Raw genomic sequence first — 25824 nt, forward strand, 5'->3', positions numbered from 1 at the left:
TCACTGGCTGCCTTTACTTGAAAGCATTGAGATTGAAAAAGATTGAAAGAATTGAGATTAAATGTTACCCCACTAGAGCTTAACTTGAAGTTCACTGATTAGTAGAAGTGCAATCAACTTTGCTAGTGTTGTCTCTGATCATTTGTTGTCTTGCATAGACTTGCAAAAATAGGTACTATAGTCTTGTACCTGTGAGGTCTTTCAACGGGGAGCAAAGAATTAGATTTCCTATAGGATTCCTTAAAAAAATGATTTCTTTAGGAATGAACAAAACAATAATTTTTCCAAATGATTTTTTGCACTATAGGAAAAAAACCAGCACTCGCTATAAACAGCTAAAGGGAGTATAAACTTACATGTTAGCTGGCCTTGTCATATCAAATCAATGTCTGACACGTAGCTGTCAGGTGGGGAGTTTGGATCTAGGGGAGAGTTAAGCAAAGTGCAAACAGAATTGCCTGGTTTTAGTGAATTTTATACTCAGAACCAGCTTGGACTTTCTAGTAAAAACATATTTGCTATCACAGTGTAATAAAATGTTAAATAAAATGCCTGCATTTAGAGTGCTGCTGATGATTCGGAGGCGAAGAGTAATGAACTGACAGGAGCAGTAGAAGAATTACACAAACTCCTGAAGGAAGCAGGTGAAGGTAAGTTGTGTGAGAGAAATGGCAAATGTAAAAGAACCCTTAGTTCATGTTCCTTTGAAACAACATTATTGTGAAAAGTAGTTATGGGGGTGTTTAGGAAGAGAAAATGTTAGATTGGGGGCATAGGTGGAAGAAGCATCAGATATAACAAAAATTTTACCCAACTATTTGAATTTATTTGGCAGGGAGTCCTCAAATGTACTTGGAGATTTTACTTTGCATTTTGGTGAGAAGACCTAATTTTGCAAAGATGTATCTTCAGCTTCTTCATTTAGATTTCATTTTAATTAAGGAGAGTAGATATTTTTATCCCTTTCCTAACCCAAAATGATATTCATCAGTTGCTACTTCTATCCTGGTACAGATGTATTAATGTGAGCATCTGCAGGCCTGTGAAACTAAAGCAAAATGTAAGGTGTTTTTGCAAACTTTAGCCTTTATAAAGAAAATACAAACTTTTTTATGATTTAATTTTAGCTAATAAAGCGACGCAGGAGCATTTGGCTGAAGTGGAAGAGTCTAAAGCTGCAGTGGAAAAAGAACTGAGAGAAAAGATCAGTAAGCTGGAAAAAGAGCTGGAGAATGCTAACGACTTGCTATCTGCTACCAAACGAAAAGGTAGGGGTAACATTAGGAACTTGAGTGTGTGAAGCATCAGGCTTTCACAATGTGACTGTCCTAAAATTTCTAAATGAAGTAAGTGCATTATTCGTGATTTGTCTTTGGTCAGCTCTAGTCATGCATTAGGAAGCTTTTATACAAATATAAATAAAGATTCCTTCAGAAAATTCATTTCTCTCAAAATGTTTTTGGAAGTTCTCATGTTCGTCTGACATTTCTTTTCAAAGAAAATAGGGAGAGAGGTGTTTCCTTGACGCTGAATCACCCTGCATTTATTGCTTTATTTATTTATTGAGAAGGTCTTGAAGATAATATTGTTACATACTCTCTCTCTCTCTTAAACATAAATTTAAGGGCAAGTTTTTTTAAGATTAAATCATATCAACACCCCTTGGTTCAGTTCTGTTGGTATGAAATCTTTTGTGTCTTTTGGGAAGAAAAATATGTTGCTTAGTACACAGAATATATGCAGGCACAAAGATATAGTGAAGGAATAGAGAAGCACTAAGTACACTTAACTACCTCGGTATGTTCATTTAATGAAAGTGAACAAGTACTCTGCCATTTAAACTCCAGCAGAGTTTGCTGGGAAATCTGATACTGAACTTTGCCTTTTGCTTTTTGGGTTTTTTTTTTTTTGCTATTTCAGTGATTTGCATTTTTGTCTATCAGCAAAAAAATCCATAATTTCAAATTAAATTAATCAAAGAATTGAGAATATATGATATTGAAATATAGTGTGTAATAGTGCAAAGATATATGAAGATTTGTACCTTATTTTATTATCAAATATTTTATTTTGTAATAAATATTTCATAATATCTGTGAGAATTACATCAACTTTTTAATGATATTTGGTGGGATTATGTCTTTAGGGGCCATACTGTCTGAAGAGGAGCTAGCAGCTATGTCTCCTACTGCTGCAGCAGTTGCCAAAGTAGTTAAACCTGGAATGAAATTAACTGAAGTAAGTGAGACAATCTGCAAGATTCAAGGCCTCTGAGAAGCCACATATGAGAATAAAGCTGTATTTGTTCTGAGGGATTTATTACAATAGTTGATCGAAGGCACAACCTTCTCATGTGCTTGAAGTAGATTTTATTAGATAAACTATTGAATTACTAGGATTTTTATGCAACGTATCTGACAGTTTTCTTATAAGATCAAATTTTTTTTCCCCTGAACTGTATTTTATTTTTGTTTATCAACATTTTTTTTTTTTTAAGAAACTGTTCTTCTGTGTCCTACGGTTTCAGGAGAAAAAAAAGAACATAATATGTCATGCATAGATCAGGGATTTTTTTACGCTTCGGTACAATGGTCAAGTATATTCTTTTTGCTTGTTTTTGGTTCTTCTCTTTAAGCAACTGTTTGTTGCTTGTTAATTATTTAGTAATTTTGATACTTTATTGTTTTAAAGTTGTGTAGGATTTGCTGTTGTTACATAGAGGCCTTTTATTGCAATCACACTGTAAATGATTGCAGTTTCTAAATTATTAGGTGTAACTGCTTTGCCACTATGAAACTCCTGAGCAAACTTCCTTTTAAATTTTTTTATTTCTTTAATTTATTTAGAATTGTATAAAATCACCCTGCCCAGAGATAAGACTTGTCTAATTAATGGCAATTCTTTGCTGCATCTGGACAGACTTCTTCAATTCTCTTTTCGTTGCAGCTGTACAATGCATATGTAGAAACTCAGGATCAGTTGCTCTTGGAAAAGCTGGAGAATAAAAGAATCAATAAATACTTGGATGAAATAGTGCAGGAAGTGGAAGCCAAAGCACCAATCTTAAAACGGCAGCGTGAAGAGTTTGAGCGCTCCCAGAAAGCTGTTGCGAGTCTGTCTGCAAAGCTTGAGCAAGCTATGAAGGTCAGTGTAAAAGAAAGAGGAGACAACGTGTAAAGGATATGGAAGAAATGGATTTTGGTAGTTGCTTAATCCTGTGGATTATTAGTAAATGCATAAAATGGATCTTCTAGTCAACTGTTATTCTGGAAAAGTGTGTGTTGAACTTCTAGCTTGAGATTTGTAGACTGTACACAGTATTTTGGGCATCATGTGTTTTGGAGATTACATAATATTAAAGGCTTAAATGCGTTAATTTTCAATCTCCTACTATCTATGCAAGCAGAATTCTTTATGTAAACAAAGATTTTGGATCTATCTGTCTAAAGAAATAAAATTGGACTTCACCCAATTTCTGCTTTTTAAAATAAGTATGTGCACTGAACACTAAAGGTAATAGGTTTTGATTCTAAAATATGCTGAGTTTAACCTCTGTAGTGTAATTTAATAAAGCTTTGGAGTTGTTCATTTCAATTGTAGGAAGAGAATTAATGGCTGGGCTTCAAGAACTGACTGTGTAGATAATTAAAGTTAGATCTGTTGTGCAGTTCAATTCACCAGGCCTTGTTTGTTTGACTTCATCTCTTTGGGAAGAAATGTGTCTTAATCAAGCTTTTCCTTGATGTTTTGTATACTTGAAGGAAATCCAGCGATTGCAGGAGGATGCTGATGTAGCCAATAAGCATGCCTCTATGCTTGAAAGAGAAAATCAGAGACTGGAAATACAAGTAAAAGACCTCTCACGGCAGGTACGATGAATGTTATGTTTATTTAATGTACTATTTACAACATACTAATGTGGTGCTGCCTTTTTCTTGTTCCGTTGGGAGTTGTACTTGGCCATTCAGATGGACTTTGATTGTCCCAAGAACCCTTTTTGATATTAAAAGCATGTCCTTGGGACAGTGTGTTTTCACGTGTTCACATTAGAGTAAGTTTAGCTTGATAAAAGTGCTGCTCTTTATGGCAGTTCAGGTTTTTTCATGGGATACAGAAGCACAACTTGCTTGGTGTTTGCCCAGTTGAAATGTGCTGTGATCTGTTCACAGAACTGGAACCAAGAGTAACTACTATCCATTTTGACATAGTTTCCTTTAAACTGTTTTTTCTACAGTGTAGTTATCTAACATGGATTTGTTTATGGATATTGATTTATTTATTTGAGGGGGAAAAAAACCCTTCAACTGTTTTCCTTTTATTATCCTTTATCTTCCACAGCTAACAGAAAGCTATGTACATTTCTTACACTAGTATGTTGTCTTTCAGGTTCGTGTACTGTTAATGGAAGTTGAAGAATCTAGAGGCAATTACGTGATTCGTGATGAGGAAGTGACTTCTGCTGACATCAGTAGCTCTTCTGAAGTAATATCTCGACATCTAGTCTCTTACAGAAATATTGAAGAGCTTCAACAGCAGAATCAGCGTCTCTTGGTGGCTCTTCGGGAGCTAGGAGAGGCCAAGGAAGAGGAGGAGCAAGAAACAACATCATCAAGGTAATCTCTGTTCCCTCTAATAAAGTTCATGCTCATTAACTAGTAACAGAACTTTACTGAATTCTTCTTGGTTTTTTTTGTTGTTATTAATTGTGCAAGTGTGTATGTCCATGAGCAGGCATGCAGTTTACATCCAGTAAAATTGTTACTAACCATTGTCTTAGTCTCAGATTAAGACTCTCTGTAGTTATATCTTGTTGCTCCTTTTCATCACTTTTTATTTAATTAATGTTAAAAATGGTATTCTAGAAATTCCTAAAACTTTTCCTAATCCACAAATGCACAGCAGTATGAGAATATATGCTGAAATTCAGGCCTTTTCTAACAGTAGTATTGTGTGTAAAATTGGACGTTCAATGAGGAGAAATGTCAGTCTTTTAGTGAGTGTGATTTCCTGAGCTCTGAGGGCTGTGAGCTGAGGAGAGTACTGAATATCTGCATGTCTGATTCACAGTTATAAGGTCTAGCAGAGACTCCATTCTGTCTTTAAAGCTCTCAGCCTGATTCTGTTCCTGCTACTGCTCGTGTGAGGGAAGTTACATCTGTTTTCCTTTTGGTGGAAGAGGCCAGCTTAGATTGTCATGTACGGAATAAGATGTCCGTCTCGGTGAAGCTTAACTGTTAAATATAAAATCTCAACTGAAGTACAAGCAAAAGGCGTGTTGCCATGGTGCACTTTATGCAAGTTACTACAGCAGCTGCTCTCGCTTTCAGGATTTCTGACCTTCAGAGCCAGCTCGATAAAGCCCTCGAGGAGCTGGAGAAGCTGCGCGAGTCGCGGCATCACCACGTGCAGCTGGTGGAGTCCGTGGTGCGGCAGCGGGACATGTACCGCATATTGCTGGCCCAGACCACAGGAGCTATCATTCCTCTGCAAGGTGGGCTTTGCAGGGCTGCACTGTCCAAGAAGTGATGCTGTCATCGTGACGGGCTTTCGGAAATGATGCTGAAGTGCTCCTAGTGACCTCTGTGAAAACAGGGTTCATTATTGAGCCTTCATCACTGGAAAATCTGTACTTCTGGTTTTAGGCACATGGTTCTGGTTGATAGTATTCTGAGTTACCGTGTATGTGTTCTGCTAATGTGCTGTGGCTGTTAAGCAGAACTTGTAGGTTTATGGCTTTTTCTCTGATAAACATTTAAGTTAATTGTTTCACCCTGTGTTTTGGTACTTACTTGAAAAATAAACAGTCTGTAACTTAGGAGAGCCTGAGATTTTCCAAACAATGGTGCTATTTTTAACCCCACTTAAATGTGGTTATATGATCTTCTGTCTTGGCAAATGTTATTTTAATTGTCCTTAAAATCCTCTTACCTTTCTTTAGCTTCGGGAATATTACCAGAGGAGATTTCTCTTACATCTACTCCAAAACGTTCAACTATACCTCAAGCCATGTCAACTCCTACCCCAGTGTCAATGAATGAGTCAGTGGAGACTGTGGAGGCCAAGGCAGCTCTTAAGCAGGTAAATATTTCTGTAAACACTGCAGAAAAATATTGTTATTTCCTTTTTTTTTGGGTAAGCACTTTTTTGTCTGTTCTTTGATGTAGTTGCAGGAAGTCTTTGAGAACTACAAGAAAGAGAAGGCAGAGAATGACAAGTTGCTGAATGAACAAAATGAAAAACTTCAGGAGCAAGTCACAGACTTAAGGTCACAAAATGCAAAGATATCCACACAGCTGGAGTTTGCCTCCAAACGGTAAATTAGTTATTTAATTGCATTTCCTTATTTGTCTAGCCGTTGTCAGTAGAACCATGTTGCATGCTTTGTATTAAATTACAATATGCTCTGGAAAAATTGCCATAAAAGAGTAGTATTATCTAATAAGGTAAAGGCAAAAAGCATTGAAGTGGGGCGGGGATCAAGAATGAACAGTACTATCCAGTTGCATGAGCCCCATAGAAGTCTACCTGGAAATTGGCATGCGTGAGCAAGAAAAATAGAGCTGTGTGAATATACCTCCTATAATTACATTCAGATAATTTGGGGAATTTATTCTTTGTTTTGTCTTTTCACATGAAGTTACGAAATGCTTCAGGATAACGTTGAAGGGTATCGTCGAGAAATAACATCTTTGCAGGAGAGAAATCAGAAACTCACAGCTACGACTCAGAAGCAGGAGCAGATAATTAATACGATGACTCAAGACCTGAGGGGAGCTAATGAAAAACTGGCAGTGGCAGAAGTGAGTAATATGGCATATTATACTCCCAGGTATTCCTAGTCAATATTAAAGGGTTTTTTTTTATGATTCTCGTGGCAGCTGTCACAGCTTTTCTGGCTGTTAATCTGTCATAGCTTGTGGGATGTGTTGAGGTTTGTTGTGAAATGTTACCAATGAATGCATTGAATACATGAAGTATTGAGGGAAGATGAAATATCTTGGGATTCTTGTTGCAATATCCATGTTTGAAGAAAAATAGAATGTTATTAAACAGGTGTACTCATTTAATTTGGGGTTTATTTGCATACGTTTGATTTTTATAATTCTGTAATCTTTAATAATAATAAAATTATTGATTTATAGGAGTGTTAAATGATCATAAAAGTAATAAAGGTTGGCCAAATTGAAATGAATGCACAAATTAAGGATTCAAACAATTATTTGCTGTTTGTTGTGTTAAAGGTGAGAGCAGAAAACTTAAAAAAAGAGAAGGATATCCTGAAGATGTCAGACGTGCGCTTGACTCAGCAACGGGACTCCCTGTTAGTTGAACAAAGGGGGCAGAATTTGCTGCTGACTAATTTGCGAACTATTCAGGTATGTGGCGGTAAATGCATCCCTGTCTTGCACTCAGTACCTCAGTTTTAAAGAAGAGTTGTTTTTCAAAGGTTTGCTGCAAATTGAACTTAGTAAGCAAGTTGGTCATTTTTATGTCATTATATACACATATCATATGTTATTTACATGTGTTATTTGACATGTTTGCATATGTCATTTGCAAATTCCCATATGGGTAAAATTTTGAGTCAAGGGGAAAGATTCTCACATTAAAATTGAAACAAAATACATATAACAAAGGTGGAAGAAAAACTTCAACATTAACTTTTATTTTAACAATAAAGCTTGCTACTGTCTGCCTTGGCAATTCATTTTCCTCCGCGTGGTGTGTGTTTGTTTTTAATATATATAGAGTGTTCTGTACTCATTTTTTTTATCTAATTACTGCATGGAGCAAGAAGTGTTGTAATCAACTCTTTCTTCTGGCAAGATGTTAAAATGTATTGCAAACTTGAGGCCTTCTTGCTCTTTTATCAGGGAATATTGGAGAGGTCTGAGACAGAAACAAAGCAAAGACTCAATAATCAGATAGAAAAGCTGGAGCGTGAGATATCTCAGCTGAAGAAGAAGCTAGAAAGTGAGGTGGAACAAAGGCACGCCCTAACCAAAAATCAAGAGGTAAATGAACTTACAAATGTATTAAACTTATTTTAGACCAAATAAAACATAGTTCTATGGCTTCCTGCCATTAGTAGTGCTTTTCTTATGGGAAGTTTCTAAATATATTGGCTCTTTGTGTTTTGTGTGAATAATTACAATCTAGAAACATTGTCTTGACAGGTTCATATCCTGGATCTGAAGAGGCAGCTTGAGACTGAGACGAACCGTCACGTTAACACCAAGGAAATTCTGAAGAATGCCCAAAAAGAAACAGCCATTTTGAAACAGCAACTTAATAATACGGAGGCTCAGTTAGCATCACAGTCTTCACAGAGGCTTCCAGGGAAAGGTAAAAAGAAATTCAAATTCTTTTTTCCTTTCAGGAAAGAAAAAATGTATGTTAATACCCTAAGTAGGTTGTTCATTTTCATTTAGAATTTGGACACTAGATTATAGAATCAGTCTTCATTATTGTTATTGCAGTGGCAAGGTTACTCGGGGTGAGTTTGGGCTGATTTCCTTTGCGTTTTGAGCAGCAGCATTTCTTCCATGGCACTGCTGTTTCTTCAAGTTCTTTCAGTACTGTTGTGTATTTATGTTGTGTTTATTTAACATACGAGCTTTGAGGGCACTGCCACCAAGAACACTTCCAAATTCTTGTGATGAGTGTCAGGTTATTATTGCAGATTATATAAGAGTACTGATATTTAGTTGTTGCATTACTTAGATTTAGCACTATTTATATTTATTTTACTGTAGCAATACTTACAGCTACAATATTTATGTTGCTTAAATTGTCAATTTTCTGTAGAGAAATTGTGTTTGGGTTCTTTGTGCATGCACGTGTGTCTGTCTGTGTTCCAGTTTGAAACTTGAAAAGGTTTCAGGTTTTCAACAGAATAGTACCTTGAAGTGATTTTAGTAGAGCAGTGGTATAACTGTGCTTAGCTGATATTTTCAGATTTTTCAAACTTAGCAATGCTAAAACATATATTATTATTTTGACTGGACTTAATCTGAGAAGATTTCAGAAACATTTCAGTCAAGGCAGGTTGAGAATATAAATATTTCTGAAAGTGTTTATTTAGAATAGAAAAATCCATAGAAAATCTTTCTTTGTTACTTTTCAGCACGTTGTAAATGTACAAGTTCTTTGGAGGCAGCTGCTATGGAAACTTTATTTGGCACTTCAAAAATTATGATGTAGATCTACCTGCTTTTTTTTTTTCCAGGTGACTTTTATATAATTTGCACGTAAAAACTGAATTAGAGTTGCACAGTTAATATATGTGTTCTTAAATTACAGGTCAGCCAAATAGAAATGAAGATGTGGATGATCTTGTAAGTCAACTAAGACAAGCTGAGGAACAAGTTAATGACCTGAGAGAAAGACTCAAGACTAGTTCTAGTAACGTGGAGCAATACAGGGCTATGGTGCTTAGCCTAGAGGAGTCTCTTAATAAAGAAAAACAAGTAAGTAGATAACAGCTTATTAACATTGTGTATTAGAGCAAGACAGAAACAAGAAGAACAATTTTTTTATTATCTTTATCTTTTTTTTTATTATTATCTCTTGGATCATGGGAGGAATAATAAACTAAAATAAGTTTAGAGGCATTACAGAACAGGTTAGTAAAACTATTAAAAAACGTGATTAAAAAAATGGAAACATGAAACCTTTTTATAGCCTACTTTTAGAACATAATTTGACTTGAGACTGAACTTTGCCAAAGTCTTCTTTCAAAGGGGAAGAGGGATGTATGTTTAATAACTTCCCATAATCCCATGATTGATTACTGTTAACAAAACTGTTAATTATCCTTCAATCAAAAGCAGTATCTGTTTCATGAAGGAGGTGTGAATTTATGGTCTTCAGGCAGTCTCTTGCTTTGATTGTATTGTAGACTTTGTGTAATAAAACATTTGCATTGCTTGCTGCATATTTGAGTGATGTCATTTAAAGCTTTTTTCAGATACGCTTTGTGAGTTATTGCAGTTTTGGCAAAATTGTATTAATATTTTCCACGGCATTTTATGGAATTTGTGTTCTAAATGAGATGCTGCAAATACCTATCCTGACTTAAAATCCACACTAAAATGTGAGTTTTGCATGAGAATAGTTTATTTGAGGCAAAACACTGATCTGTTAATGGATTTTTCCAAAGGTAACAGAGGAAGTTCGTGCAACAGTTGAAGCTCGACTGAAGGAGTCTTCAGAGTATCAAGCACAGCTCGAAAAGAAGCTGATGGAGTCAGAGAAAGAAAAGCAAGAACTTCAGGAGGAGAAGCGTAAAGCCTTGGAGAGTATGGAACAACAGGTAGGAACTGAATGCTCACCCCTTAAACTCCCTTGGACAGAGTTTACGGGCATGTGCTTCTAAATGGTTCCATAAACATGACTTTGTTTTCACCTGCTTCTGTAGGGAGAGTGCAGTGTACTACTGTCCAAAGCAAAATATTTCCAAACTGGCGTAGAAATGCCAAACACAATTTGACAGATTGCTAAATAGGAGTATTAAGTTAAGCTTGTCACTTTTTTAAGGTGCTGGAGTATAAAGCCATCCATATGCTCGTGATCTTTGAGCAACAAAATATATATCCATTTTATGTTGGGGCTTTTATTGGGCTTGAATGTACCAAAGTGACTGTAACCAGCGTCACTGCAAACCCGACTCCGGAAGAACAGTAATTGATTTTTTCCAAAAACAAATATGAAACCTTGACAGAATTTTTCCTTAGATTAAAACTATTATACCATATGTAATATTTTTAGGCCGTAGTCCCATAATCATGGAGTGAGACCATACTTGGATTACTTAGGACTGTCGTCATTCAAAGCCTTGCTGTATCCAACATTCTGTAAAATACTCTGCTGTTTAGAGAGTTTTCTTGTTTGTTGTTTTCTGGGATGCTGTCCTGTTGGTCTAGCTGGTGGAACTGAAGAAAAGTCTGTCAACTGTGCAGTCAGAAGTTCAGGAAGCTCTTCAGAGAGCTGGAACAGCTCTGAATAATGAACAGCAAGCCCGACGGGACTGCCAGGAGCAAGTATGTTCATGGTACTTTGCTGTTTTAGCCAAGGCAGGGGCGTAACGTTAGTTTGTGTTTTACTTCAGAAACCTTTTTTTGTGTTATAGCTCTGCTAGTCAGAGTTACTGGATATGGATAAAGCATTATAAGAGCATTCCCTCTCTTTTGTAAAACAGCAATTTACTGCTTGATTGTTTTACCTTATTTATGTTGGAACTAATATCAGCTATGCTGACTTTGAATATAAAGTTGTGCTGCAAATATAGTCTGTGTCATACTTTAAAAAAAAAAAAGTCCATTTTACCCAGAGTTTTTCTTTGTGCTTAGCATTTGCTCTTGTTACTGAGCATCTTATACCTCTCAAACATGTGGCGTTAGACATAGCAGCCTGTTGGTGTTTGCTGCAGGCCAAGATAGCTTCCGAAGCGCAGAACAAATACGAGCGGGAGCTGATGCTCCACGCGGCCGACGTGGAAGCGCTGCAGGCCATTAAGGAGCAGGTCGCCAAGAACATGGCCCTACGGCAGCAGCTGGAGGAAGCTGCACAGAAGGCCGAGTCTGAGCTGCTCGAGTGTAAAGCTTCCTGGGAAGAGAGAGAGAGGATGATCAAGGTATGTCTGTTTCTATGGCTCTGGTAGGGTATTTTTTGAGTTACTAGCCCACACAGAATTCAGTCATCAGTTTTCTTGTTGTAGGATGAAGCCTCAACGCACGCGTCCCGCTGTGAAGACCTGGAAAAGCAAAATCGATTATTACACGAACAACTGGAAAGCCTCAGTAGCAAGATGGTGACTTCTATGAAAGAAGCCATGCCGAGTGCATTGAATGTTTCTCTCAATGAGGAAGGCAAATCCCAGGAACAAATCTTAGAAATTCTTAGGTAAATGTATTTTATTCTGGGCGCTTTCTCTTACTGTTTATCAATTCATTTGCCAGGTAGTGGTCTCAGTGTGTATTTCAGGAATGATGTGTAAAGTTTAAATGCTACTTGAGTAAATGAGAGGCTGTTTCTCTACACCGGTAAGTAATAGAGATATCTTTCTGTACCTAGGAAAAATTTTGAATTAATTCTGACGAACGCAGTTTTTGTGAATATGGTCAGCAGAGTTTCATAGAGACTACTTTCTCATCACGTTTTTTTTGTATGTTTACGTTCATTTGTGTATATACTTGGATTGGGGTTTTTTTTTTTTTTTTNTTTTTTTTTTTTGGTCTTTCTGAATTAACTTCTGTACTCAAAAGTCCTTCAGATATAAGAACTTTCAATTGAAATGCCTTGTCTTGCTTTTTTGTTGACATGGTGCTTTCTGCCTTTTATTATTGCAGATTTATACGTCGAGAAAAGGAGATTGCGGAAACTAGGTTTGAGGTGGCTCAGGTGGAGAGTCTGCGTTACCGTCAGAGGGTGGAGCATCTGGAAAGGGAGCTCCAGGAGCTGCAGGACAGTCTCAATGCTGAGAGAGAGAAAGTGCAGGTAGGCTTGGATATTAGTACTTACGATTTCACTAAGCAGGGTGCTGATCTGAGGCACAGGCAGCAAAGAGAGAACACAAAATTAAAAGGTTTGGAAGAATCAGTTGCTTCTGAACTGTGTTAGTATTTAGCCACACAAGGGACTTTGTTCCGTGTCCTTTGGAGCAGTATGGCAGTTTCAAAAATGAAAGAAAAAAGGGGTAAAAAGGGTAAATTAAAACTCTTTTACACATGAGATGGTGTTATGCCACATGGACGTAGCAAGTATATGTGTGTATGCAGGTAAAACAAATGTTTGATTAAATCCTTTCAACAGGTAACAGCAAAAACTATTGCTCAGCACGAAGAATTAATGAAAAAAACTGAGACTATGAACATACTGATAGAAACCAACAAGATGCTGAGAGAAGAAAAGGAGAGATTAGAACAAGAACTACAGCAAATGCAAGCAAAGGTTAGTGCTGATATTCAAGATGCTCAAGTTTCAGATATTCAGATGAGCTATCATGCATTAATGCTGCTAATTACGATAAGTACATGTTGTAGTGATTATTCTCTGGCTTTGTACGCAAACGAAGAAGCTTTCCCTTTAGGTTTTTGAAGGACGATAGTATCTAAGTTCAGACTGTTCTAAGTGAAAAATGAAAATTGTCACTTGCCCTTAAGATACACTAGGAACAAGATTGTTATTGACACATGGATGAAAAAATGTCACAGCAATAGCTGTAAAGCAGACTAAAACTTCATTAAGAATTTAAAGAGAAACTCTGCGTCTCTTTCCACCTCTAAACAGCAGTCATTTTATGGAATCCAGGACAGTGTTCTTTGGTTTATAACGCAAAATTAATGATCATTTTTTGTTACTAAGAGAACCTGAGATTGTCACGCTTCTATTTTTGTCTCTGTAGGAACATCCCCCTTCCTTCTCTCTTACCCCATTGTCCAGTGAGAGACAGAGTTGGAGTAAGACAGGCTTTATCTTGAATTTGGAGGTTTTGTTTTAGCCTTGTCTCTGGCCTGTTTACCATCATTGTTTTAGGCCTACTAAATTCCATATCCTGTAGCCCCATGGGTTCCAGAGAGTTTAGCTTCCAGTATGTTTTCCAGGTGCGCAAGCTTGAGGCAGACATCCTGCCTCTCCAGGAGTCCAACGCTGAGCTGAGTGAGAAGAGCGGAATGCTGCAGGCGGAGAAAAAGCTGCTGGAAGAAGATGTCAAACGCTGGAAAGCCCGGACCCAGGTGGGAAAAGGGTCTCTTGAAATAAGTTTTCTGAAAGAAAGAATTTTAATATAGCAAACATTTAAGTTAGTCTCTGAAAAATGACCGAAATGTGAGAAATGCAGTCGAGTTATTAAGCATAGATGTCTGCAGCTTTAAAAGGTGCTTTTATGAATGTAAAATGTGCTAGCCTAATTTCACATATTTAACCTGTCTGAAAGTGTAAAACCAGTAGTCTCCAACTCAGAAAGATTTTGCTGTAGGTAGTTGTGTAATCTTATGAAAATGCAGATTGTTTTCTAAATCTTTCAGCATTTGTTGAGTCAACAGAAGGACACCGATCTTGAAGAGTATCGGAAGCTGCTTTCAGAGAAGGAGGCGAATAACAAGCGAATACAGCAAATGAGTGAAGAAACAGGCAGGCTTAAAGCAGAAATAGCCAGGTATAGTAGAAGCAAATCAGTAAAAATTTGCATGCAAAACAGTATTTAGAATTAAGTTGAATCTAGAATTGTAGGTTCTATACTATTTCAACTATTCCTGTGTAAGTGTAAAGTTTATTTTTACTATAGATTGATAAAATACACAAAATGAAGTGCAGAATGTTTTAGAAACTGTCTCTTAGTTGAATTTATTTAAAAAAAAAAAATGGAAAGTGTTAACCTAATTTGCCAAGATATTGCTTGTGATAAATGAGTGATATTGAGATGTTTCAGGGGATAAACAATACATTTCTTTTGCATGTTCCTCAAATTGCTTGGTATTTAGAGCTAACGCTTCCTTGACTACAAGCCAGAATCTTGTTCAGAACCTGAAGGATGAAGTAACAAAAATAAGGACAGAAAAGGACATCTTGCAGAAAGAACTAGAAGCTAAAGTGGCTGACATACAAGAAAAAGTGAAGACTATAACACAGGTCAAGAAAATTGGGCGCAGATACAAGACTCAGTATGAGGAGCTGAAGGCACAGCATGATAAGGTAGACATCTCTCTTGCTCACAAATACATTCCACTGTGTTTTCATCTAGACTCATGTACAATACAGCTAAAGATCTTCACGTTCTTTAATGTTATATGGCTATGTGTTTGCCAGAGAGAGAAGCAAAAACACCACTTCTGCTGTTAACTTAGAAACTGCCACAGAGCATGAGCCACATATCAGTCAGTCCTTGACAACATTTTTAACAGAACATTATAATTTCCTTTTTTCTGTTCTCACCAGAACTTGTTAAGTGATGGTTTGTGAGCAAAAGGGCCTTGTGACAGGGATGGCATGATCCGATCCTACCCTTTCTGCTGATACTGCTTGATGTGTTTCAGTTGGTTGCAGAGGCATCAACTCAACCTTGTGTAGAACAACAAGAAGAGCAAGTTTCTGCCCAGGAAGTACAAGAGCTGAAAGACTCTCTTGGTCAAGCTGAAGGGAAGATAAAGACTTTGGAGGGTCAGGTGGAAACCTTACAGAAGGTGAGAACAGAGCAGACTGGTTCAGAGTTGTGCTCAGCTGCAGTCTTAAATGTATGACCGTGAAGGTGACTCAGCTGTTCCTCTAATTAGTCTGGAGAGATCTGGCATGAAAATTATTTTAAATTTTGGATTTAGTATGTTACATGCTGTTTCTTAGGAATAAATGAGGAAACGGATGCTCTGCACTCCACTGTTGCATTCAGAGAGGAGTGAACTCCTTTATTATATAATCCTACATTCTTGAAGCTCATTATGCTGTTAGAAATAGCTCGTGGTGGCCAATGGCTGTGTTGTGTCGTTGTCTTTAGACTATAACAGAGAAGGAAACTGAAGCTCGAAATCTTCAGGAGCAGATATCCCAGCTGCAGTCAGAGCTTGCTCGTTTTCATCAAGATCTCCAAGAGAAGACTACACAGGAAGAACAGCTCAGGCAACAGATCACTGAGAAGGAGGAGAAAACTAGGAAGACTCTGCTCGCAGCCAAGCAGAAAATTGCACAACTAGCTGGTATTATGCATAACATTTTGTTTGGTTTTTTTCAGTCCTTAAGCTTTTTTCTTCTATTTCAGTTTGTGATTATTTGTATGGCATCCAGGATGAAAGGTGCTCAGATATGATTCTTGGGGAAACTTGAGCTTTTACTTAAAACTTTTTTTAAATTAGCTAATCCAGGAAATACTCTAAAACTAGTTGTACATTGGAGGAAAACAAGTTTTGATCAGTTTTTGGCCAGTCCAAGCGAGGTGCTGACGTGCAGAGACGTGGGCCATGACCAGCTTGAATGCTTTCCTGCTCAATTAGGTACGAAAGAACAGCTAACAAAAGAGAACGAAGAGTGGAAGCAAAAGAGCACCTCATTAGAAGAGCAGAAGACGGAGCTGGAGGTGCGGATGAGCGCGCTCAAATCGCAGTATGAGGGGCGCATCTGCCGCCTCGAGAGAGAGCTGCGAGAGCAGCAAGAGCGGCACCACGAGCAGCGAGATGAGCCCCCCGAGTCTACCAATAAGGTACAAAATCCTCTCTGCTGCCCGCCTGAAAGGAAATCAAGGCTCGTGTGTGTCTTAGAGCTTACAAATCTAGTACTAGCACCGCTCTCCTACCTTTGTTCTCTTTTTTGCGTGGCTATTTTACATGAAGTTGGTTTTAGTTCAATATAGTAAATAGCATACAAACTGCATTATTTGATTTCTACTGGTTTTGGAAGGGCAGAAATTGACTTCAGCAAGGATTCAGAAGTTAATTTAAAAGTTATTCCCTGCTGGGCTCAGATTTCCCACTGTTTACTAGCATACAGTTGCTTCATTCCCTGTGTATCAGCAGATCAGCAGCTCATACTATGTTCTCTGTATTTGCATTTTTATACATGCTTACAGTATTATTGCTTCCAGTTTTTATGGGTTGTAATGAATGCCTTAGTAGCTTCAGAAAATAGCTGAGAAAGCCCATATATGTTTTAAACACTTGGTATGAACAACATGTTTTGTTGAAGACCTTACAGTAACTCTGGAGTCTGACTGGGTATCCTGACAAAACTGAAATAGAAACGATTGTACATGAAGAGATGAATCTGCTCAAGTATTTTTTTTCCCAAAATTTCTTGTTTATAAACAGTTCATACAATTACATGATGTTTCATGGAACTATGATGCCTGTTATGGTGCATGTTTCTTATGTGCTTGTTACTCCTTAGGTTCCAGAGCAACAGAGGCAAATCTCACTCAAACCTACTCCAGCCTCAGGTGAAAGAGGAATGTGAGTTAAAGAGTTTGGGGTTTTTTGAAGCATGTCTTGGATTCTGTGGTGGGAGGGTGTTGTCTTGCTCCTAGATCATGTTCTTTTAGTTAATTACTGGCCTTTTCATAGGTTTTTCCTAAGCAACTTTGAAGATGGACATAATATGGGGATATTGACCACCAGATTACCTGGATTTTTTTAAAATACTTTCAGACTCTTTGGGGTTTTAAGTTATAAATTTTCCATTGTTGCTTTCAACATTATGGAGGAAGGAGGAAAATATTCTGTCCCTTCTTCCCAAAATGGACTAAATAGATGGTAAAAATGACTGAGTAAAATCAAATTATAATAAAAGACACACCAACCAAGCTATAAAATGATGAATATATGTTGTGACAATTCTGTACTTCTATGTCATCATCCCTTTAAAGCAAGGCTCTGATCTTAAAATATTTATTTTAAAACACATTAGGCTGATCCTAATCTCAAACAAGGGATTATGTTGCTCCATATTGAGTGAAACAGTTAATCTTCAAATGGCATATCATTATATTCATTAATATTACTGCTTGTAATTGAGGCAGCACTCCCATTAGGTGGAATGAGCTACACTGCTCCTTTTGTGATAGTCAGTAGATCTACTTACAGATTTCTGTTTGATTATATTTTAATAAACCCATCAAAACTCTAATGTTACTGATGTTACTGCTATTGATGGCAAAAAAGGATTGTTTTTAATATATGCAAATCCTGGAAGGCAGCTGTTTGTTGTGTTGTTGAGAGATTTTTAAATATGAAACCTTTAAAAATCAGTATTTGATGCTATGTGGTAAAACAGTGTGATTTGATATTTAATGAATTTACTTTCCATACTAGTATAATGAAACAAGTATCCTGTTTTCAGTGCTAGCACTTCAGACCCTCCAACAGCAAATATTAAACCAACTCCTGTTGTGTCAACGCCAAGTAAAGTGACTGCGGCTGCCATGGCTGGGAACAAGTCAACTCCCAGAGCAAGTATCCGTCCTATGGTTACTCCTGCTACAGTGACAAACCCCACCACTACTCCAACAGCCACGGTTATGCCTACAACGCAGGTGGAGACCCAGGAAGGTGAGCATTACATTATGCATCTAAATGGATCCACTGTGATCATAATTACTACCTTTCCCTTGAAATCTCACTGTCTGGTAGTCAGGAACTATTTCAGGGAACTTCATTGTCCCTGAACTCAGAGTTTTGCACTTCTCAGAACTGCTTTTGCCACCAGGTTCTTTATTCTTCCCCTGAAGATAAGGTGAAGCCGAAGAGGATGTGTTAGGTGAATCTGAGAAGCACTGAATCAGCCCGAATTTGCCTTCCCAAGTAGAGAATGTTTCACTGTACTAGATTGTATGAAGACAATTGAATGTGTCACCGTTTGCCTTTCAGCTATGCAGTCGGAGGGACCTGTGGAGCACGTGCCAGTCTTCGGAAGCACGAGTGGGTCTGTGCGTTCCACCAGCCCGAACGTTCAGACATCTCTCTCTCAGCCCATCCTGACTGTGCAGCAGCAGACTCAGGCAACTGCTTTTGTACAGCCCACTCAGCAAAGTCACGCTCAGATTGAGCCTGCGACCCAGGAGCCTTCACCTGCCATTGTAGAAGTTGTGCAGAGCTCGCAAATAGAGAGGCCCTCCACTTCCACGTCAGTGTTTGGCACAGGTTGGTGTTATTTTATAGGCCTGCTTTTCTGAGTAGTTGCTTTTCAGTAGCTCCCTTTAGGCCCTTGTCAAATTAGGTCTAATTGCCCATATGGAAAGTGAATTGGCTGATTAGAAGCAAGATTTTGGGAAATGTACTTGTCTATTTTGATTATTTGCTAAAACTTGGTATGAAATCTTTTGCTGTTAGACCTGAGGGACAGATGTTGTAATGTTTCAGGGAAACAGCACAAGATTTTTCTATCCTATTTCATTTGTCACCATTGAATGTAGAAGAGGGGCAGTTCTACCAGGGTAAAATTACAAAGTAGAAAATGAAAAGGTTTGAAAATTTGTAGTTCTTCTGAAAATAACTGAGAGGCTCTTTCAAGTTTCAGCCACACCAAGTTCGTCACTGTCTAAACGTCCACGAGAGGAAGAGGAGGATAACACTGTAGAAAACTCGGACCAAATTTCAGAGGAAACGGTGGATGTACCTCTTCCAAAGAAATTCAGAAACATACAGAGAGTTGGACCTGAGGTTTGTAAGAGTTTAAAAGGCCATTACTTAACTTGTCTCCTTGGAAGATTTTATCACGATTGTTTTAATGTACTTGGCAAGTAAGTTGGGTATCAGAAAGGCAGAAATGATACTGGTTGTGCTGTGCAGAGCAAATCTTAGCTGTAGAGTGGATGGAGAGAGAGGGCCGTAGCCTGACCTTGTGGAGGAAGGAGATAAAACATCTTAGGGATGGTCTGGAAGGTCCAACTTAGAGTGATTCTCAAGTGAAAAACAGTGTGCTTAAAGACATGCCAAGAAAACAAAGATGTGATTTTACATGGAAAAGTTTATGGAAGATGTATGACAAACTGAGGGGAGTGGCTCTAGTGGACTGGAAATGTGGAAAAATGTATTTCTCAAGGACAGAGAAATCTGAGGTATATTGACAATGAGTTAAATAAAAGAGCTAAGGAATAAGAGCAAAGAGAGTATCTGTGACTTTTGTGGAAAAGGAGAACCTTTTAAAAATAGTAAAAAAAAAAAAAAAAAGTTTTAAAAGAATCAGATTTTAGGACCAGTAATATGCTTTAAGTAAGAAAAGCATGCTCTTTCAGGAGGAAGTGGCAGCAGAAGAGAGCACTGATGGTGAAGTAGAGACTCAGGCCTACAACCAGGATTCCCAAGACTCCATTGGAGAAGTAAGCACGTTTAAAAGGAAATAAATCTTAATTGCAGTCAAAATACCTACCATTTTTTTCCCAAATGTTTAAATTTGTTGAAAATGAAATTTCAAATCTCAATTTGTGGATTTTCAGTGGAAAGCACTATGACTTTGTTTTTACAGGGTGTTACTCAGGGAGAGTATGCTCCCATGGAGGACAGTGAAGAAACTTCTCAGTCCATACCAATAGATCTTGGACCCCTTCAGTCAGATCAACAGAACACTTCTTCATCCCAGGATGGGCAGTCCAAGAGAGATGATGTCATTGTAATTGATAGTGATGACGAAGATGATGACGATGAGGAAAATGAAGGCGAGCAAGAAGTATGTGTATCAGGAATTATATCATGATATCACCTTTATATATCTTTGATCAGATGTACAGCTTACCTTGCAGGACTAAGTTATCTCTTTGACTGTATAAATACTATCTGTATTTATGTAGCCTGAACTTCTAGTGTTTTAAAAATACTTGCTAGTTCAATTCGATTATGACCAATCGTAAAATTGCACAACTTCTCTAATCCATTTATGAATAATCAACATGTACATTTTAAATTTTTTTTTAAATGAAGATTTTTAGATTAACCAGAATATTATTCAGCATATTTATATTGCCATTAAATATCTTAATTTTGCAGCTGTCAGCCACTCAGCTGTGTCATTGCAGGGGTCCTGTGTTCTTACATGCATGTTTTGCTTCACACCTAGCAGTGTGGAGCAAGCATGTTTTAGTTCATTGCTACGTAAGCTTTGCTATGCTAATGTCTTGTCAGTGTGTCCAAATGACAGCTTAACCTTATCCCTAAGATTAACCTTAACCTCATCTTATCCTTATCCCTAGTACTAGATTGGTACTATTAAGAATCCAAAAATTCATATGGCCACTCAAAAATAAACAGTGGATGTCTTCAGAAAGAGGTCCACAGACAAAGGTGGTCTTAGTAGAATGTTATGGAGTGATTTTGCTGCCCTTCAAGGACTTCCTAAGACCATATTATACCTTATAGGATTATGAGGATGAAGAAGAGGAAGATGAGGATGATGATGAAGACACAGGGATGGGAGACGAAGGTGATGACAGTAATGAAGGAACTGGTAGTGCTGATGGTAACGATGGGTATGAAGCAGATGATGCTGAGGTGAGATTTATACTGTTTTATAGCTTGTTAAAAGCTTGTTCCAATTTTTGGAAAACAAGTGGGGTTGTAACACATCTGTAAATATTGGCATATTTGCCAATCTTAGTATGAACTCATCCCAGAAAGTTGGGGGTGCTGGTATGTAACTGTGTCTTGTGTTGTAACTGGTATTTTTTACAAAAAGAATCAACTCTAAATGTGTAAAAGTGAAATATAGGAGCCAGCACAAAATGCAGGAGTTAAAGACTGCCTCACTAGCCTCCTTCAAAAGCTGGATTTTTAAGTAAAACCTGCCTGTGATTATTAAGTGATGATGTCTGCGTTATTCAGGTGTATGTACGTACACAGACACAAAATTTTTGAAAATTCATGTAGCTGGGTACAAGGACATAAGATATTTATAAAAGTATCATAAAATTGCGTGTATTTGATTACTTTTTGAATATTTGTTTACTACTAAAATATTTTCTTTGCAGTCTGAGAAGTGTTTTGATGCTGAATCATAGCATATTTATACGGTTTCTAGGGTGCTGATGGTACAGATCCTGGAACAGAAACTGAGGAGAGCATGGGAGGAGGTGAAAGCAGCCAGAGGGCAGCAGATTCTCAAAACAGCGGTACGGTTAATCCGTGTTTCTTCACAGTCTGTATCTGTGTAGGGGAAAAAGAGTAAGTTGCATCTGTTAGAAGGCACATTTAGTGACCATTGGAAATAATAATGACTATTTTAACCATAATTTTGGAGGGAGAATGATCTGAGGAAATTCAACAGAACATATTCTGCATTCATTTGAAAAGCCTAAAATCTGTGGCTGCTGTGAAGGTTGTTGGTCATGGTTCAGTGCATTCAGTGCATTCTCTCCTCTCTGAATCAGTGCTTGAATAATCAGTCGCCTGTTTGGGTGCTGATGTTGTCTTGGCACAGACTCTTTCAGATGATTTTGAGCAACAATACTGATCTGTCTCCACTTTTATAAGGATAAAAATGTCTGTTTGAACATGATATCAAAACTCCAAGATTTTCCCTTCACTTTTTCAACTCATGTAACATTTTGGAGTGCGTGGGCTTATTGCTTATTCTACCTTTGCCTGTATTTTAGGTGAGGGGAGTACAAGTGCTGCAGAGTCCACTTTTCCTCATGAAAGTTCAAGGGAACAGCAGCCCTCATCCGCTTCGGAGCGCCAGGCCCCTCGGCCACCACAGTCCCCACGCAGGCCGCCGCATCCGTTGCCTCCACGATTAACTATCCATGCTCCTCCCCAAGAACTGGGTCCCCCAGTACAGGTATAAAACATCTCTAGCACTTCAAAAGGCTTATAAAAACCCAAAGTACTGCATGGTTTCTTCTAAATGGGGCAGATTCTATTGTAAGTTACTCTGCATCTTACAGAAAGATGGTCACTTCTATTTATCATCCTAAAAAAATAGAAGCTTAGTAAACTGCCTTGCTATGCCTCATTGTTCATATTGCACTTGTACAAGTGAAAGGAGTATTAAAAACAGTATAGCATTCATGATCCTTTTATATGTTATCAAATATCTCCAGTAGTTTGGATACACATGAAATTTTGTGCATGTATCTCATGTACATGAAAAAAGTTCAATCATCTTTGCCCACAGACTATTTAAGCAAACTGCTGCAAGAAGAATTTTGGTAAATTAGTCACTTGAAATAAATTTTGAATCTCCATTAATGTGTACATGTTCTCTCTCTCTCTTGAATTACAAAGAGAATCCAGATGACTCGAAGGCAGTCAGTGGGACGTGGACTTCAGCTGACTCCTGGGATAGGTGGGATGGTGAGTATTTGAAAGCCTGCCATTAAGAACTTGCACTGAGGGAGCAATTATGACTTTTGAGGGTTTTTTATTTTATTTTTGTTTTATTTTTGTTTGTTTGTCAAACAAGGCTAGTAAATAATCTTCAGGGGTATGCAGTGAATATATTAAGTGGATATGTTTCAATAGGATCCTTAAGGTAGCATGGTTCATTTAGTTATGCTTTCTGTCCATCTCCTTCAGCTAATTTTGAACCCTTCATCCACTTTCAAACAAATTTGACAAACAAATTGATGGTTGGACGAACAAGGGGAGAAAGAGGGTTTTTTTAAGAATTAAATGTCTTTATTTATATTTTGCTAGAGAATTTAGGAAAAAGAGAACCAGCCTTTAAGCCAGCATGATACAAACTTGAAATACATCGTAGCCTCTCATCTCAGTCTTTCTTTTTCCAGCAGCAGCATTTCTTTGATGATGAGGATAGAACAGTTCCAAGCACACCAACTCTTGTAGTACCGCATCGTACAGATGGATTTGCAGAAGCTATTCAGTAAGTATTTACAAAATGAGGCGTTTTTGACTTTCTCTTTTCAGTGGAATGAAGATAAAATCAAGTGAATTGAATTTTTGATGGGAGTTAGATGCTAAATAGTTTTACATTAGCTATATCACTGCATCCACAAATCAGTTTAAATTGTTTGAATTGTGGATCGTAAAACTTATCAACAAATTAGGTGGGAAGTCATCTCCAATGTATTGTCACTTAAGAAGGATGTAATTTAACTATGACATTTAGCAAAAAGTAAGGCTATTTTATTTCCTCTCACCTGCAGTATTAGTATTTTAAGAGTTTGTAACAAAAGGAGAGGTTTTGCAATACTAAAGTTATTGACCACTTAAAGTAGGAGAAGTTCATCTCAACTTGGGGCTGTTAGAGTCTTGGGTCAAATTCTACAGGCCACTTAAAAATGAGAACTCACAGCAGGACAAATAAAAACTATTCTCCTTGAAAGTGACTTGCTCTGCTGAATCAGTCCAGATAATCTTGAGAAACTAACTTGAATTTAAGTAATAACAGCTGAAATGCTTATATAGTCATTTTTAATTTGTCTTGTCTATAATTTATTTTTTTATTCTCTTGTTGGAAAGTTGCTCCTTTTCTCATCACCAGCAAAATCGCCAAATTATTTACATCTTTATTTTGGTAGCTCCCCTCAGGTTGCTGGAGTTCCTCGATTCAGATTTGGTCCCCCTGAAGATATGCCACAGACTAGTTCCAGCCACTCTGATCTTGGGCAACTTGCATCGCAAGGAGGTAAAGATGTTCTAAACTCCTCTCCATGGCGGTTAGAGTGACAACAAGAGAATTTTTGTCAACAGGAAGTAACACAGTTTTGAGGACTTGTTGCAATGTGTAAACCTGCTCAACCAGCTGTTAATTAGGAGAGAGCAAGACTAATGGAAAAGGTTTTTCCCTCAGGCTACTAGACTGCCACTTGTGATATTTATTTCCATAGTTTCAAATGTAGCACCTTTTATTTAAAATTTAAATCAGAGAGGTGTAGTTAGCTGAAACCATCTACAGGGCACATGGCCTAGTGAACAGGAGAAATATCATTTGAGCAGAATTAAAATACTGAAAGAATAGCTTTTTACTTCAGTTTTCATGTTGATTATAGTTTTTTTAGAGTAAAATAATAATGGAAAACAGGAAATGCAAATAAATCTTTGGGGTAAATGTTTACCTGCTAAGTTAAAGGACCTAGGTAAGGACCGGAAAACTTGTCTTTGTCTTTGCTGTTGTCCTGAATCAGGTCCTTTTCTTTGCATTCTTGTCAACATGAAAAGGTTGGTTGTTCTTTGTGGGAAGCTCACAGCACAGTAATAGAGTAAAAAAAATAAAAGACTAAAAAGTAACGTAAGTTAAAAGCTATTTAAATATCTAAAATCTCACTAAGTACAATGCTCTGTATTTCAACAGGTGCATAGAAATTGACTTTAGCTGGTTATTTTAATTGTCATTAAAACCTCGTGTATTGCAGGTTTAGGAATGTATGAAACCCCCCTCTTCCTTGCTCATGAGGAAGAATCAGGTGGTCGTAGTGTCCCAACAACACCATTGCAAGTAGCAGCACCAGGTGAGTGGATGCAAAGACCGGAAACCTTGATTTTTCCAGAAGAGAATTAAAATCATTCTGCTCATCAGTACAGCAAGATTATTCCTATTGCCTTCTCCTTGATGTACCCTAGATTTCTATACATTTTCTTCGGGAAGTACAAAATAACTCCCTGTTCCCTACCTGTCTTGCCTGTACAGTGACGGTTTTTACAGAGAGCACGTCAGCGGACGCTTCCGAACACGCTTCCCAGTCTGTTCCAATGGTTACGACCTCTACTGGCAGCCTCTCCACAACTACGGAGTCTGGACCCGGGGATGATGGGGATGAAGTCTTTGCAGAGGCAGAATCTGAAGGGTAACCTATAACTTGATGGATTAACTAAGACTTGCACTCTAAAAGTCAAGATCTGTATTGAACTGAGCTGCGTATCAAGAAAATGATATTGTTGTTTATTTTATATGTATATAGGTATATATAAAATACTTTATATATATAGGTATATATAAAATATATACATATATAGGTATTTTTTAATCTCATAGTTGAGGATGGTGAAACAGGATAAAGGAGGAGAAAGCCTATGAAAATTTCTAGGGAAGGACACTTGGATAGATATTTTTATGCACTAAAAAGCTTGTTTTGTGAGCTTTTTTGACATTATGCACATCAAACCTATGTGGTGTTTTTTTTCCCTCTTTTTTTCTCTCATAGAATTACTTCAGAAGCTAGTCTGGAAATTGATAGTCAACAAGAAGAAGAAGCTGTTCAAGCATCTGATGAGTCAGACCTTCCTTCTACTAGTCAAGATCCTCCTTCTAGCTCATCTGCAGGTACTAGTTTATTGCTGGAACAGATTGTTCCTTGCGTTTTGACTTAGTGTGGGAATTTTTGAACCGGTATTATGCACTGTTGATAGCAAAGATCTACAAAATAAGATGGCAAACCTTAGAGTTTAGGGCAAG

At 37.6% G+C, this 25824-nt stretch overlaps 1 protein-coding gene across 2 annotated transcripts in view; it reads left to right on the top strand.

Annotated features, from left to right (window-relative positions):
* TPR (translocated promoter region, nuclear basket protein) overlaps window positions 1-25824 on the top strand; it is a 32979-nt gene that overhangs the window by 4408 nt on the left and 2747 nt on the right. Inside the window, exons 9-49 of one of the 2 annotated variants that reach the window (XM_026043746.1) lie at window positions 563-650; window positions 1128-1268; window positions 2147-2238; window positions 2947-3144; window positions 3762-3869; window positions 4387-4613; window positions 5328-5491; window positions 5939-6078; window positions 6165-6313; window positions 6638-6800; window positions 7242-7376; window positions 7875-8015; window positions 8178-8346; window positions 9304-9470; window positions 10163-10315; window positions 10926-11042; window positions 11432-11635; window positions 11720-11904; window positions 12351-12498; window positions 12814-12951; window positions 13605-13736; window positions 14028-14158; window positions 14484-14694; window positions 15036-15182; window positions 15491-15689; window positions 15984-16189; window positions 16873-16934; window positions 17821-18029; window positions 18348-18620; window positions 18991-19139; window positions 19715-19798; window positions 19945-20145; window positions 20832-20963; window positions 21490-21580; window positions 22064-22248; window positions 22695-22763; window positions 23198-23292; window positions 23951-24057; window positions 24785-24880; window positions 25060-25216; window positions 25574-25692. In XM_026043746.1, the coding sequence (XP_025899531.1) occupies window positions 563-650; window positions 1128-1268; window positions 2147-2238; window positions 2947-3144; window positions 3762-3869; window positions 4387-4613; window positions 5328-5491; window positions 5939-6078; window positions 6165-6313; window positions 6638-6800; window positions 7242-7376; window positions 7875-8015; window positions 8178-8346; window positions 9304-9470; window positions 10163-10315; window positions 10926-11042; window positions 11432-11635; window positions 11720-11904; window positions 12351-12498; window positions 12814-12951; window positions 13605-13736; window positions 14028-14158; window positions 14484-14694; window positions 15036-15182; window positions 15491-15689; window positions 15984-16189; window positions 16873-16934; window positions 17821-18029; window positions 18348-18620; window positions 18991-19139; window positions 19715-19798; window positions 19945-20145; window positions 20832-20963; window positions 21490-21580; window positions 22064-22248; window positions 22695-22763; window positions 23198-23292; window positions 23951-24057; window positions 24785-24880; window positions 25060-25216; window positions 25574-25692 (6082 nt within the window). The remainder of the gene's footprint in view (window positions 1-562; window positions 651-1127; window positions 1269-2146; window positions 2239-2946; window positions 3145-3761; window positions 3870-4386; window positions 4614-5327; window positions 5492-5938; window positions 6079-6164; window positions 6314-6637; window positions 6801-7241; window positions 7377-7874; window positions 8016-8177; window positions 8347-9303; window positions 9471-10162; window positions 10316-10925; window positions 11043-11431; window positions 11636-11719; window positions 11905-12350; window positions 12499-12813; window positions 12952-13604; window positions 13737-14027; window positions 14159-14483; window positions 14695-15035; window positions 15183-15490; window positions 15690-15983; window positions 16190-16872; window positions 16935-17820; window positions 18030-18347; window positions 18621-18990; window positions 19140-19714; window positions 19799-19944; window positions 20146-20831; window positions 20964-21489; window positions 21581-22063; window positions 22249-22694; window positions 22764-23197; window positions 23293-23950; window positions 24058-24784; window positions 24881-25059; window positions 25217-25573; window positions 25693-25824) is intronic. The other variant, XM_026043747.1, reaches the window with a different exon arrangement.

This window comes from Nothoprocta perdicaria, unplaced genomic scaffold, assembly GCF_003342845.1.
Source record: "Nothoprocta perdicaria isolate Ctin4 unplaced genomic scaffold, notPer1 scaffold_338, whole genome shotgun sequence".
In the NCBI taxonomy this organism is placed as follows: Eukaryota; Metazoa; Chordata; class Aves; order Tinamiformes; family Tinamidae; genus Nothoprocta; species Nothoprocta perdicaria.